The sequence below is a fragment of the Podarcis tiliguerta genome, assembly GCF_965153285.1.
Source record: "Podarcis tiliguerta genome assembly, chromosome: 14".
NCBI classification, from domain to species: domain Eukaryota; kingdom Metazoa; phylum Chordata; class Lepidosauria; order Squamata; family Lacertidae; genus Podarcis; species Podarcis tiliguerta.
In genome coordinates this window covers 50,820,493-50,836,029 of record NC_139547.1, presented here as the reverse complement: position 1 = coordinate 50,836,029, position 15,537 = coordinate 50,820,493, and the positions used below count along the sequence as shown (strand labels likewise).

Below are 15,537 nucleotides of genomic sequence, written 5' to 3'. Positions count from 1 at the left end.
TTTGCTATGGGCTTGCTTCGCAAGACGAAAATGTCTTGCGATTCCTGGGGGTTTTTTTTCCCTCCCAGCCTTTTTCCCAAGCCCCTAAGCCGCTTAACAGCTGTTCGCTAAGCCGCTGAACAGCTGATCTAAGCCACTTATCAGCTGATCTAAGACGCTAATAGCCTTTTAGCAGCTAATCCGCTAATCCCTTAAGCCTTTAATAGCCGCTAATAGCCCTTAAACCGCTAATAGCGCTAATAGCGCTAATCCGCTAATGGGCTTGCTTCGCAAGACGAAAAAAACCGCAAGACGAAGAGACTCGCGGAACGGATTCTTTTCGTCTTGCAAGGCACCACTGTATTTTATGGCTTTTTGTTCAGTCATCTTGTTGGAAGCCAAAAGATCCATGTCTCCACACATAGGAGACATTGGCTCCTCTGAGTCCCTCCTCTTCCATCTCCCACAACATCCTGGGAACCTACAAGAGTCACATCCCTCCGCATTCTCTGTGCTTGAATGTGGAGGAACCTGCGAGCCTTTGGACTAGGAGGGTCTCCCACACTCTCCAGGGAGGTTTCTGCTCTCTGACTTCCCCCTCCTCCTGCTCCGCTATCCCGTAACTAGGCATTTCCTCATTCAGCTGTACATCATCCCTGTCTCCCTCTCCTCCTGAAACTGCTGGAGACTGAGAGGGCAAAACTTCCCACTCCTCCTCTTCTGAGAGGAGCCAATCAGACCGAGGGCTCATTTCCCATTCCTCTTGTTCAGTCCAGTCCCTGACATCCCCCCTCTGCTTTGGCTCCCAGTACGTTTCCGAGCACAATTCAAAGTGTTGGTGCTGACCTTAAAAGCCTTAAAATGGCCTTGGCCCAGTAGACCTGAAGGAACGTCTCCACCCCTATCGTCCAACCCGGACACTGAGGTCCAGCGCTGAGGACCTTCTGGCGGTTCCATCCCTGCGAGAAATGAGGTTACAGGGAACCAGGCAAAGGGCCTTCTCAGTAGTGGCGCCCGCCCTGTGGAACGCCCTCCCATCAGATGTCAAGGAAATAAGCAGCTATCTTATCTTTAAAAGACATCTGAAGGCAGCTCTGTTTAGGGAAGTTTGTAATATTTAATGCTGTATTGTTTTTAACATTCGATTTGGAGCCGCCCAGAGTGGCTGGGGAAATTATTATTATTATTATTATTATTATTATTATTATTATTACTACTACTACTACTACTACTACTACTACTATTATTATTATCTTTCCTTGTTGACACCATCAGTTCAGTCAGTGGCTCTCCCCGCTGCTGCTCTGTGCCGCATCCCACATATCCACTGTGATGTGTGCCTTAGTTACAGTAGTTGGACTACCGTAATGTGGTCTACGTGGGGCTGCCTTTGAAAAGTGTTCAGAAGTTTCAGCTGGTCCAAAGTGTTGCAGCCAGACTGCTGACAGGGTCACAGGGAGCATGTTATTCACCTGTTAAAGCAACTTCACCAGCTCCTCCTCTGCTTCTGGGCTCAATTGAAAGTGCTTGGTTCTGGCCTATAAAGCCCTATCTGTCTTGAGCCACCTGAAAGATTGTATCTCTTTATGTGAATGTTTTGGGTGCTAAGATCTTCACCTTCATCCGACTCTCTTTGCTTTCAAAGGCATTCCATTCACGGGATGAGGCTCAAGCCCAGTATTCCCAGTGTCTGATTGAGAAGGATAAGTACCGGAAGCAGATCCGGGAGCTTGAGGAAAAGAACGATGAGCTCCGAATCGAGGTGGTCCGGAAGGAAGCCTGCATCTTTAACATGGAGTGCAAACTTAGGCGTCTCTCTAAGGACAACTTCTTTGATCAGGTAGAGACAGCGGAGGTTCTTGCTCTGTGTCACATCACACATTGAAATTGGGGGGGGGGGGGGTATGTTTACAGCCAATATTTGCTTAAGTGTGCAATGAGAATCCTAACTTGCGAGTGCAGCATCCATGCACCTGCAACCATCAGGAATCCTTCCCTGGGTCCCAGGTCCAGAATATCCTCCAAGCAGGGTGGCACTGACGAAAAATGGGCAGGACTAGGAGAGGGCTCTGGGAACATCTTGAAGCAATCCTAGAACTTCTTGTCAGCTCTGGGACATTAGCCCACGGTCCATATATTTAGAACTCTCCTTCCTTGAAGGTTTTGAATAGCAGAGGTTGGATGGCCAGGGAAGATTTAGATGAGATTCCTTCATTGCAGAAGGTTGGACTAGATGACACTCAGGGTCCCTTTGGACTCTACTATCTGGGGCTGGTGGGAGCTGGAGTAGAATAACATCTGGAGGGCCACAGGCTCCCCACCAGTGCACTGGGTGAATTATTTTGAAGTGCAGTATTCGAATGCTAGAATCCTAGAGCCCGAAGGGACCTTGGAGGTTGATTATTCCAACTCCCTGCTCAGTACAAGATGCTGCAGGTGCAGGATGCAACCACCACATCCCAGATGGTGGCCAGCCTCTGCCTAAATCCCATTGCCTGCTGGGACCACCACTTCCACAGCTGTTACCATTAGGAAGCTTCTCCTAATCGTCTCTTGGTGGCAACTCTACCATGTCTACACAGAATTGAGTCCTACTGAATTCAAAGAAGCTTCCTCCCAGGTATGTGAGGTTAGGACTGCAGCTCTAATTAGGGAGCCACCTTGAGCTCTCCGGTCACTAAAGTCTTCCTTCCGTTTGCTTCCAGAGCTTACCACGGAATCTGCCCCTCACTGTGATTTCTCGAGCTCCCAGCCCCAGGATCAACGGCCAGGAGGCAGACGATTCCTCAACCTCTGAGGAGTCTCCAGACGACAGCAAGTTCTTCCTGCCCAATCAGCCTCGAATCAGAAGGATGAACCTGAAGGGAATCCAGGTACATTCCAACACAAGGCAAAATTCTCAGAGGCCCAAGGTCATGATTTAAGACCTCTAAGATACCCTCGGTCAACTGAGTACTCTGCAAAGCTTTCAGACAATTCCCAACAGCCCCAGCTGGCTGGTTGAAACTGGTGGTACTCCAAAACATCTGGAGGGCACCAGCTTGGGGAAGGCAATACTGGGGCATGTTCTGCAGGGAATCATCTTGAGGGTGTCAGGAGCTCAGCCTACACTCGAGTAGGACCCTGGCAGAGACACATGCCCGACTGGCATGTTCTCTCCCTTCTGGGCAATCGTTTGGGAGCTTCATAAGCTTTCCTCAGCCTGAACATCACAGCAACCAATGCCAACTGACAACGGCACACTTAGGGATCCACAGAGTTTGCACATCATGCATAACAGACCACAGCAAATCAGCATTTTGGCTAATCTGCTTTATTTACATCTAAACACACAGGGAGCACTGCAACATGGCTCCCTCTCTCTCTAGCATCAGACAGCAAAGAGAAAGAACAAAGGACAATAGTCCCACTTCACGGAACACAGTAACACAAACATCCTGTTTCTGTCACTTCCCACTCTGTGGAGTCAAAACATACAACATCATGTGATAGACAACAATCCCATGACTGCAACCATGGAGCAGGAATTCTAACATTGGGTAGGCAAGCATGGATGCTATGGTTTTGATAATATCCTGCCTTTTGGATGGAGAATACAGGAAGTGCAGTTAGAGGACCCAGGGCTTTTTCCAGCTGGAACTCACCAGAACTCAGTTCCAGCACTTCTCAGGTGGGCGCCATTATAAGACAACAAGAGAGGCATCCATGGTGAGTTGCAGCACCTCTTATTGCAATGAGCATACCTGGATCAAACCTACAAACAGCTGTCAGCATGGTGCAGTTGGGCCAACTCTGTGGAGAACCATATTCTGGGAGTAGGCAATCCATTCCTCTGTGGCATTCTGTGGAATACAGTGTTTCTCTGGCTTCTTGATAGTTGCAAGAGCAAAAAAAGAAGACGAAAGAAAAGCTGGAAAATTGGAGTGATCCTTTAAGCTCCAGCGCAAATGGAAAAGCTGATAGACAGCAGAAGGCTGATGGAAAAGTTCCCATTGGGTGGGAAGAATAATAGGGAGAAGACAGCCAAGATCCAGAGGAAAATTAGCTACCTAATTCAGAGTTAAATTAAACCTTGTCTTTTTTACTCATTCAAGTGTACAGGGAAACGTGCTTGAAGTCCTTGATTCTGCTTGATTGACTGAATCTTCTGCCACTGTGGGAAACTGCAAAAAGTTTCACTAAGACAAATTTAGCCACAATGGGGGGAAAACTGGGCTTTTTTTTAGATTTAGGGTTTCATTTAAAACATTGCCAGGATTTACAACATGGGTAGGCAAACTAAGACCCGGGAGCCGGATCTGGCCCAATCGCCTTCTCAGTCCAGCCTGTGGACGGTCCAGGAATCAGCGTGTTTTTACATGAGTAAAATGTGTGCTTTTATTTAAAATGCATCTCTGGGTTATTTATGGGGCATAGGAATCTGTTCATTTTTCCCCCTTCAAAATATAACCTGGCCCCCCACAAGGTCTGAGGGACAGTGGACCGGCCCCCTGCTGAAAAAGTTTGCTGAAACAGCAGACAGGAGCCTTCTCATTCTTCTGGACTGATCCTGACCATGCAGGCTTGCCATTGGATCCTTCTGGGCAGGAAGGTATAAAAGAGGGAGTCCTGTTCCAGTTGAGCCTTGCATGAGCAAAGAGATCATCCTGAGCGTTGCATGTTCCTGATATTAAGAACCTAAGAAGAACCCTGGTGACTCAGGCCCATCTAGTCCAGGATCCCATTCTCACAGTGGTCAACCAGGGGTCTGTGGGAAACCAGGGAGCAGAACATGAGCACAAGAGCACTCTCCCCTCCTGAAGTTTCCAGCAACTGGTATCGGGATGCATCACTGCCTCTGAGCGTGGAGGCAGTTCATAGCCATCATGGCTAGAAGTCATCAATAGGCTTTCTCTCCATGAATTTGTCCAATCCTCTTTTCAAGACATCCATTATTGGTTGTTCTTTGGCTCTGCCTTGATCATTGCTTCTGACCACTGACCCGCCTCATGGCTCCCAGAGTCTGACTCATCTCTGACTGCTGCCCACAGCCCGCGGGTCAGTCCTTCATGAATTTGTTAGATCCATTTGCAAGCCAACGACCTCCACCCATGGTTGTGTTCTCCATGAGATAACCGTGTGTGAGCTTCCTTCTGACAGACATTCTCTCTCCCCTTTCCCACCATGCTCATAATTTTTATAAACCCTCCATTTGTGGAACCGATCTAATATTGTTCTCTTACATTCACGTAAACGCAATCTTAGTCAGTTTCACAAAGCACAGGAGCTACAGTTATGCTTCTCTGCCCGTTTCTGTTTCTCCCCAAATCATAGAATTGCCCTTTGGCATTGGGGAAGCCTGAAAGGTGTTTCTTTTTATGAGGAATCCTAGCTTGTGTCCTGAGTTCAGTTTCATTTCTGTCCTTTTCCAGCTGCCAAGAACGAAATCCCCCGTCGGTTTGAGCCGAGCATTGGATTATCAAGGTCAGAGAAAGAACTTCCCTGCCTCGTCCGTCTTCCCTGTTAATGCTCAAGCTGTTTCCCTTGTTCTAACTAACGTTTCCAGCCAGGCAAGCACGAAACTCGCTCCCAAAAGATAAGAGCTGCAATGTGTATATATATGTGTGTGTGTGCGTGTGTGTATATATATATATCCCTCCCTGATAGCAAACACTTTTTGAGAATCATTTAAAACAGACTGGCAATTGACTCAGGTCTGCTTTCTGTCACTCTGGAGCTGAAACGTTCCTACACAGAAGCAAGGCAGGTGTCGAGCCCAGCCCACAGTGCAGAGACCCAGAAGCAGAGGAGATCTCCCCAGAGGACAACCCCAATGAGACCCCCGCCCTTAAGCAAACACTTGGATAAGACAAATTAGTGTAGCTTTTTAGACAGATGGCTGCCCACCTGTATATCCAGTATTAGGGTGTGATTAAGCAAACATTAGCGGGACACGGGTGGCACTGTGGTCTAAACCGCTGAGCCTAGGACTTGCCGATCAGAAGGTCGGTGGTTTGAATCTCCGCGATGGAGTGAGCTCCTGTTGCTCAGTCCCTGCTCCTGCAACCTAGCAGTTCGAAAGCACATCAAAGTGCAAGTAGATAAATAGGTACCACTCCGGCAGGAAGGTAAACGGCATTTTCGTGCACTGCTCTGGTTCACCAGAAGCAGCTTAGTCATGCTGGCCACATGTCCTGTAAGCTGTACACCAGCTCCCTCGGCCAATAAAGCGAGATGAGCACTGCAACCCCAGAGTCAGCCACGACTAGACTTAATGGTCAGGGGTCCCTTTACCTTTTAAAGCAAACATTAGCGGGATGCGGGTGGCGCTGTGGTCTAAACCACTGAGCCTCTTGGGCTTGCTGATCGGAAGGTCGGCGGTTCGAATCCCCGCGACGGAGTGAGCTCCCATTGCTCTGTCCCTGCTCCTGCCAACCTAGCAGTTCGAAAGCACATCAAAGTGCAAGTACATAAATAGGTACCGCTTTGGCAGGAAGGTAAACGGCGTTTCCATGCACTGCTCTAGTTTCACCAGAAGTGGCTGAGTCACGCTGGCCACATGACCTGGAAAAACTGTCTGCGGACAAACGTCGGCTCCCTCGGCCAGTAAAGCGAGATGAGCGCCGCAACCCCAGAGTTGTTTGCGACTGGGCTTAACTGTCAGGGGTCCTTTACCTTTACTTTTAAGCGAACATTTGTCCTGGGGGGGGGGGAGTTGTTGAATTCATGTTGATTGCCTGGGGGTGGAAGAAGGAGCACTTTAAGAAATGGATTTGCACAAGTGAAACATCTGCGCCCAAAGAGGTGCATATGTTTCTGCTTAGGGCAGCCTTCCAAACCTGGGACCCTCTAAATGTTGCTGTCCTACATTCTCCATCTTCCCTGGCCATTGGCCACCCCTGCTGGGGCTGATGGGAGTTGGAGTCCAGTGACCACTGGTGGACACCAAGCTGCAAAAGACTGGCTTTGACTCATCCCTCCAGCCCTGAAGTTTTGGAACAGAGAGGAAAGTGGTGGGAAAAGTTCAGGAAGTGAGAGAGATTTTTTGCACCACGGAACAGAGAAAAATAATAACGGCCGCACTGCGAGGGGTTGGGGCTGCCGCCGTGAACCAAACGAGAGCAATAATCGCATGTGATAGAAATCTTGTTTGCACAGAATTATTTCCACCGAAGCGGGCCTTAATGCCAATATCTCGCGTCTCTCTCATCCTCCCTGACTTCCTCCGCTTTTGTCATTTGTGAGCCCAGCAGTTCGAGGACACGACGAAGACAAGGGTGAGGCCAGCAGCAGCAGCCACGCGGACACCAATTCCTCTAATCCCATTTCCATCAGCAACTCGGTGGGCAGCTGCGAAGTTGGCAAAATCGTAAGGAGCTTGTGGGGGCCTCGCTTCCCCGACCTTCCCCCTATAATGTGCCTTTCTGCGCCGGTGACGATTCCAACCCCTACGAAACAGGGAGGCCTCGCCAGCCAGCAACCTTAATCCTTTTAACATATTCTCTATATTAGAACGTTATTAACCTTTCCTCTTAAAATGCATCCCGCCGCTGGCTTGTGTTTATTTAAAGCTATTTCACCAGCCTCTCGCTGTCTCGTCGCTCAGTTTTAAAACTTAGCAGCGGGGGGAGAGAAGCGGTGATCCTTAGCTCGCTGCATTGCAATTGCTTTTTATACTTTATTCTTAGCGAAACATTTCCGTTTCCTTGCAGTTCCTAACGCCCTTCATGTTTGTAAGTCAAAGCTGGGTCAGGAATGTGTGCGGATGTCTTCCCATTGTCTCTTAAGGCAGACATCCCATTAGGCACAATGCGATCAGCAGCACAGCAGGTTGGCAGTTAGTGGCAGAGGGAATTGGTCAGAGAACAAAGGTGTCTTGCTGGTGGTTTGTAGGAAATGTTGCCCTGGTAAATGAAAAGGATGTCTTCCCTCTATAGTTGGAGTAGCAAAACATGAATTATACTGCCTGGGTTCAGATGCCCAGCCTGGCACCCTCCCAGCTTCAGCTCCTGCCATCTCCAGCCACTGGCTGTGCTGAAGTACATCTGGTGGAGGACAGTACAGTGGTACCTTGGTTTAAGAACAGCTTAGTTTATGAAGAACTTGGATTAAGAACGCTGCAAGCCCAAAAGTAGGTGCTTTGGTTTGTGAACTTTGCCTTGGAAGCAGAACATGTTCCGCTTCCTGTTGGGTGTGTTCCATTTGTAAATTGAGTCCCCCGCTGCTATGGGAAAGCATGCCTTGGTTTAAGAACACTAGAGAGCCAGTGTGGTGTAGCAGTTAAGAGTGGTGGACTCGTAATCTGGTGAACCGGGTTCGCTTCCCTGCTCCTCCACATGCAGCTGCTGGGTGACCTTGGGCTAGTCACACTTCTGTGAAGTCTCTCAGCCCCACTCACCTCACAGAGTGTTTGTTGTGGGGGAGGAAGGGAAAGGAGAATGTTAGCCGCTTTGAGACTCCTTCGGGTAGTAATAAAGCGAAATATCAAATCCAAACTCCTCCTCTTCTTCTTCTTCTTCTTCTTCTTCTTCTTCTTTGGTTTAAGAACGGAAATCTGGAACGGATTAAGTTCGTAAACTAAGGTACCACTGTACTGGGTTCAAGAGCTGGTTTTGAGTCTTCTGTGGCTCAAGACTCCAATTCTTCTTCTCCTATGAACCTAACCCAGATCCTTTGACGGTTATCAGAGACCCTTTTTCATGTGCTTCCTCCACGAGAGATCTGGAAGCATGGCAACATGAAAACAGGCCTTTTTTGTGGTAGCTCCCTGCTTGTGGAATGCTCTCACCAGGAAGCTCGCCTGGTGCCATCATTATATACCATTAGGTGCCTAGCAAAAACGTTCATTTTTAACCAGGCTGGTTGGCCGGCCTTCTTGCTTGGTTGGTATGTTTTAATCTGGAGCGGGGTGGGTTTTAATGGAGGTACACGTTTGTTGTGTGCTTAAAATATTGCAAGTCACTTTGAGTTGCCATGGCAAAACCAAATAATAATTAATAATAATAATAATAATAATAATAATAATAATAATAATATACCTGAACGAGCGTCTCTACCCCATCATTCAACTCAGACACTGTGGTCCAGCTCTGAGGGCCTTCTGGCAGTTTCCTCACTGTGAGAAGTGAGATTACAGGGAACCAGGCAGAGGGCCTTCTCGGTGGTGGCGCCTGCCCTGTGAAACGCCCTCCCATCAGATGTCAAGGAACAACTATCTGACTTTTAGAAGACATCTGAAGGCAGCCCTGTTTAGGGAAGTTTTTAATGTCTGATCTTTTGTTGTGTTTTTAATATCGAAGCCGCCCAGAGTGGCTGGGAAGGCCCGACCAGGTGGGCGGGGTATGAGTTGTTGTTGTTGTTGTTGTTGTTGTTGTTGTTGTTGTTGTTGTTGTTGTTATCATACAGAATCTGTTCTGAATGAGGATGCTAGTAATGAAAATCCATGAGAGGGCAATGGGAAATAGCACAGTGTTGATCTCTATGCTTTGGCGGTTTGAGTATACAGTGGTGCCCCGCAAGACGAATGCCTCGCAAGACAGAAAACCCGCTAGACGAAAGGGTTTTCCGTTTTTCAATGCGCTTCGCAGGACGAATTTCTCTATGGGCTTGCTTCGCAAGATGAAAATGTCTTGCGATTCCTGGGGTTTTTTTCCGCTGCCCACCCCCTTTTTCTAAGGCACTAAACTGCTAATAGCAGCTAATCCGTTAATCCCTTAAGCCTTTAATAGCTGCTAATAGCCGCTAAACCGCTAATAGCGCTAATCCGCTAATCCGGTAATGGGCTTGCTTCGCAAGACGAAAAAACCGCTAGACGAAGAGACTCACGGAACGGATTCTTTTCGTCTTGCGAGGCACCACTGTATTCAGTACGCCAAATATGCATAGACAACCTCAGAACTGAACTGAGCATGCTTACAGCTAGGCTGCAATGACATTTGCCTGCCAGTAAATACCCTCGAACTCACTGAGGCTTGTCTCTGAGCAGGCGTTCATAGGCTTGCCCTGTTGATGTTTTGCTTTTGCCTTTTGGGATGCAGCAAACGCTACGGAACCGCAACCCCAGTGTCATGTCCACAACCCCAGAGCCCCCAGGAAACGACTCCATCCTCCGGCGTTGCAAAGAAGACGCCCCACACAGGTAAGGGCTGCCATGCCTGTTAGGCTGGGCTTTCCAACACAGTGCCCAGGGGCACCATCCGACATGCCTGCCCCTCTGAATCTTTTGCTTTGCAACTGAGGGCTAATTTGCCCAATCCTCTTTTAAAGCTTGGTGTCCGTCACTGCTTCCAGTGGAAGTGAGTTCCACAGATTAACGATGTGCTTCATGAAGGAGCGATTCCTTTTATCTGTTCTGAACCTCCCGAGATTTAAGCTTCTTCAGACGTCCATCAGTTCTAGTATTATGAGGGAAAGGGGAAAAAAACTTTCCTCTTTCCGCTTCATCGTTTTATAAGCTTCTATCACGTCACCCCTCGCTCACCTTTTGTCTGAACTCAAAAGTCCAGAACGCCGAAACCTTTTTGCTCCATCCCCTTGATCATGTTGGGAATAGCAGTTGCTAGTTTGTGGCCACAAGCATTCAACTCTTCACACACACGCACCCGGTTGCTTTTCCTCTCACAGCGGACAGGTTATCATTTTTGTTTCCCTGGGGAGGAAAGCACCCTCTTGGGGTGAAATTTTAAGAGGAAAAGCAGCCCCTGTGGAAAGCGTTCAGTATCTCTTCTGGCTGCTCTTCCACTTTCAGTTCCAGCCCCCAGAGGCATCCTTTTCTTTTAAATCGTTGGGGGAATGATACGCATAACTGCGCATCATGTCCAGCGTGGTCCGGTCCTCAGTGAGCTGGGAGCAGGTGCCGGTCAGTGGAGGACATCCTTCTCCTACCTCTCTGAGACCACGGCTGTCTTTTTATACTGCTTCTAGGTGCTGAGTTAGTGAAAGACGCACACATACACACCCGGGGGTGGGGGGAAGCTTGCATGAAATTGTCAGAACTCTTTAGATTGCATCTGACAAGGTGAACGGGGAAACTCTGTTTTGCCTCTGCTTCTGAGGTCCCTGAAAATTCTTCCCTGAGATGGGAGCGTTGCCACCAGTGAACCGGTGACATTTTGCCTGCGTCGTGGAATAAAGGAAACCACAGACAAGCAGAGAGTGCCTGGATATGAGGGTAGACCTTCTCTGTGTGTGCAGCAGTCTCCCACAATGTTTCAAAGGGAAGAACTGAATCTACAAGAGCCAGCCGAACTAGTTCAAGGTTTCTGGAGGAAACCAGGGTCCTCCTCCCATAGGAAACCGCCTGACTTTCCCCCACCCCATGCCAGTGATTCCTTCCTTGAAAACATCCCGCAGATGTCCTCCTGCTCCTCCAGATGTTAACCTGGGCTAGCTGAAAGATCACATCTCCCTATACAGATCTGCGTGGTGCTAAGATCCCACCTCTCAGATCCAGCATCATCAAAGGCATGGTTGGTGGTGACATGACAGACAGACAGACAGACAGACAGACAGACAGACAGACAGAGATTTTGTGGGGGCTGTGCCCATATTGTTGACTTCCCTCTGTCAGGGCAAACAATACTTTAATTGCCAGTTTTAAATGTGCCCAGATGTATTTCAATTACTGCTTTTCACTCGTTTATTTTTATGACTTTATATTGTCTAATGATGTTTTTAAATGTTGGAAGCTGCAATGAATCCAAACTTAGGAGAAGGGCAGGATACAAATATAATAATAATAATAATAATAATAATAATAATAATAATAATAATACCGATGATGAGAATGATGGTGATAACGACAACCTCTTAGACCTTGACATCTTCCTGCCCTTTCATTGGCTGCTTCCAGCCATTATCAAAGCTAGACTCCTCTCCACTGCACACTTCCTTCTGCTAGCTGAGTCCTGAAATGTGTAGAAAGTCAGCAAAGGTAGAGCGGAATAATCTTTCTTCTTCACTTCCAGCCTGACTGAAGATGACAATGACAGTTTTGGCTGCGACGCTTTGGAGTTGGAAGGTAAGGACTTGCAGAAGGCTTTTGCCTCAAAAATCAGAGGCCCCAGTTATAGCAGCTGGTGGGGGGCAGTTTGTGACCAAGTGGTCAGGAGTGGTGGGAGCTGCAATGGCGTCCAGGGCATTCCAAGTTGGCTCCCAACGCAGCTTTTCCTTCCATCTCTACAAACTAAGAGTATAACAAGAGCTCTCCCTTCTTATCAAAAGACCTGCCTTTCTCCTCCTCCTCCTCTTCTTCTTCTTCTTCTTCTTCTTCTTCTTCTTCTTCCTCTTCCTCTTCCTCTTCCTCTTCCTCTTCTTCTTTGGCGATCACTTAACAGTGAGTCCATAAGTGACTGTGGAGGCCAATTCTGGATCCACATGTCCTTCCACAGTGGGGACACAAGTTTTCTGGGTGGGAGTTGATCACGGTGAGGGTTTGCCAAGTATGCCTTCCTCTTAGCATGTTTCTCCCTTTCATCCTGAGTTTGTGCATCTTCAAAGCCCATGACCCTTTTGGTAAAGGCTGTTCTCCAGTTGGAGCGCTCGCAGGCCAGTGTTTCCCAGTTGTCGGTTCTCACTCGCTGGATCATCACCTCGTCATGATGAGTGGGCTTGCGCGTCCCTATGACCCTTGTGAGTGAAGCTGTTGGGAGTCTTGTACTCCCAGCAGGGTCACCCAAGGCGGTAAGGTTAAAGGGGAAAAGCTAGACATAGAATGACCCAACAGCAGAACAGGCAGAAGATAACAAGCAGTATATTACAACGGGTGTGAAGGCAGATGAAGGCTGCAGCAGATAAGGATCTACCAGTCATCATGACTGCTCATGCCATCGGAACAGAGCCTTACTGCAAAGACTGTGCATTGGTCAGTGTCTACACACATAAAACCAATTCACGCACAGGCATAGAGCTTTCTGCTCCTACAGTGGCCAACCAGGTCCACCTAAGCCTTCATCTGGGGACTGAAAGTGGGACGTTCTGACCCCAAAGTAGCTCTGCCAGGGAGCAACAGGCTCTCTACTATACATACATGAGGGCAAAATGGCAGGGCAGGGCAAGAGGAGCTTGGAAAGTTCCTTGTGTTGGCATCCATGGTTTTATTTTGCTTTGGTGCTTGCTACTGGGACATGATTCCCCTCCTTTCCTTTTTCCTGCACCTCCTTTTCCAGACGACTTCCAGGACAGGCATTCTCATGGACCTTCCTCGCTGCCTTCCTCTTCGTCTTCCCACCACTCTGAGGGGCTGGATCTTGAGCAGGTCAACTCCATCTTCAGGAAATTCTCTCTGGAGAGGTACTTGGGAGAATGCGGGATTTCTGCACCAGTTCATGCAATCAGCAAAATGAAAGGCTTATCCACATTTCTTCTTGTCTCACTTCTTTCCCCTGGGGGAAAACTGCTCTTTAGCGCTCAACTGGAGCAGGTAGCAATTCAGGGGGTTTCCAGATTGATGTTTGCTCTGATTTAGAGCTTAAGAGTGGGTTTTCCCTGGGAAAGTGAGGAAAGGGGGGATCTGCCTAGTCCCGTATCCAGCAAGTGTGGGTCAAGAGGAAAACCACACTGGGTTAAAGCTGACCAAAAGTCCAGAGGTGGCATTATTATCAATTTACGATGGGGTGGAAGGTTCTCAGGCTAGGAGGGGCTTGCTCACACATTTATTGACAGCTGCACGAGTTAGCTAGGAAGTAGAAGGGGCAAGCAGACTACAAAATGGAAGAATGGTATAAAGAGGTGTGGGATATAGCTATTAATGATAAATTAACATGTGCCATTAAGGTAAGACGGGGAAGATGCAGGAGGAATGATTTTGAGGAGATATGGAAGGTATTTGTAGAATTTGTACTGTTAAAACGGAAAGGGGGTCAAACCTTCGCAAGAGGTGTTGAAATTTTGGGAGGCTGGAATGTTTTCGGTAGTGGGGTGCACATTTTTATTCTTATTTATTTTTTATTATTACTTTGTCAAATAAATAAATGATAGATAGATGACTGATAGATAGACAGATGATGATGATAGATAGATGATAGATAGATAGATAGATAGATAGATAGATGATAGATAGATAGATAGATAGATAGATAGATAGATATAGATGATAGATAGATATAGATAGATGATAGATGATAGATAGATAGATAGATAGATAGATAGATAGATAGATGATTGATAGATAGATAGATAGATAGATGATATAGATGATAGATAGATAGATAGATGATAGATGATAGATAGATAGATAGAGATAGATGATAGATAGATAGATAGATAGATAGATAGATAGATAGATAGATGATAGATGATAGATGATAGATAGATGATAGATAGATGATAGATAACACAAACTATAAACAAGAGGAAAACCAATCAGACCTGAGCTTGCACAGGACGAGCAGGAGTGTGGATGAGCCCTGAGTGATGAAATGTCCTCCGTGGAGAAAGCCAGCTGTACAGTCTAACTTGCAGGGTTCAGCCTCGCCTTCTCCCTGCCATGCTAGATCTCTCAATGCAGGGAGAATTCTTTTAGGCAGGGAGGGTGTTGCATTTTTGTTCTGCAAGGAAGCATTCAGATATGCAGTACCTTCCTGATCCTTCGAAATACCACCCCGGATCTGCATTTCTGGATGGCTCTGCTGATCCCGTACAGGGTGCATTGAAGAGGGAGTATGAATGAGCATTTATGGACAGAAACATTTGCAGAAATGTCGCAAATGTTTAATCCTGAAATCCAGGCATCGCCACAACTCGCACTATTAAATATATGGGACGCTACTCTAAAACGATTCTCCTCCAAGAAAATGTTAATTTGGTATCTAGTGGCTGCCAGACTTCCTATTGCACAGAAATGGAAGAACTTAAATGGTCTGTTTCTTGAATTGTGGCATAAGAATTATGGAACCTCGCAATTGCTGAAAAGATAACCCACAAGATTTGGGCGATGAAAGGCAAAGAGCCAGTAGAACAATTTTATGTAATTTTGTGGGACTTTGTCTTACGTTTCAAATAATGACCTACATGACTCCTACAAGACCTGCACCGGAAAAAGACATATGGTCCTCTTAAATTATATTATTCTATTTAATATACCTATGCAGAATTGTACTTACCATTGTGGTATAAGCATCTCTCTGATGACTTTCCATGTTCTTGTGTTGAAAAGTTAAAATATATATATAGCACCTTCTTTTCACCAGCAGCTCCCAGGGTGGGTTACAACAATTTAAATTTCAGAATTAAAAACAGTTAAAATGTATTAGGCTCTGTGAACTGTTTCCATCCCAGCTGGTTCTAATAAGAACTGCAACTTTTAAGAACTGGTGCCTAAGCTTGCATTTTTCCTTCTCCTTCCCCATCCCTTTTTCCTTATGTGACATTTCTTTTGGGGACCGTCTGACTGCAGTTGCATGTGTGAGCTTGTGTTTGCATGTATGTATGGGGGGGAGCCTGCCCCCTACTAGCTCAGGGCCTGGTGATGCTTTCATTTTGGACCCCCAGCCCTGGCTTTAACCTGCTTTCACTGCAAACGTAACCAGCCATCGCCCCCTTGCCCCTTGCCCCTCTGTCACGGGTGCCATGTCCCCACTT

The 15,537-nt window shown here is 47.2% G+C and overlaps 1 protein-coding gene across 7 annotated transcripts in view; it reads left to right on the top strand.

The window, feature by feature from the left end:
- CARD11 (caspase recruitment domain family member 11) overlaps nt 1-15,537 on the top strand; it is a 324,316-nt gene that overhangs the window by 52,339 nt on the left and 256,440 nt on the right. For all 7 annotated transcript variants that reach the window (XR_014504901.1, XM_083413349.1, XM_083413345.1 and 4 more), the window contains exons 8-14: nt 1,625-1,819; nt 2,685-2,852; nt 5,391-5,442; nt 7,209-7,327; nt 9,996-10,096; nt 11,925-11,977; nt 13,125-13,248. Coding sequence is in view for 6 of the 7 variants with exons in the window: in XM_083413349.1 (XP_083269475.1) it covers nt 1,625-1,819; nt 2,685-2,852; nt 5,391-5,442; nt 7,209-7,327; nt 9,996-10,096; nt 11,925-11,977; nt 13,125-13,248 (812 nt within the window). In the remaining variant the exon portion in view is untranslated. The remainder of the gene's footprint in view (nt 1-1,624; nt 1,820-2,684; nt 2,853-5,390; nt 5,443-7,208; nt 7,328-9,995; nt 10,097-11,924; nt 11,978-13,124; nt 13,249-15,537) is intronic.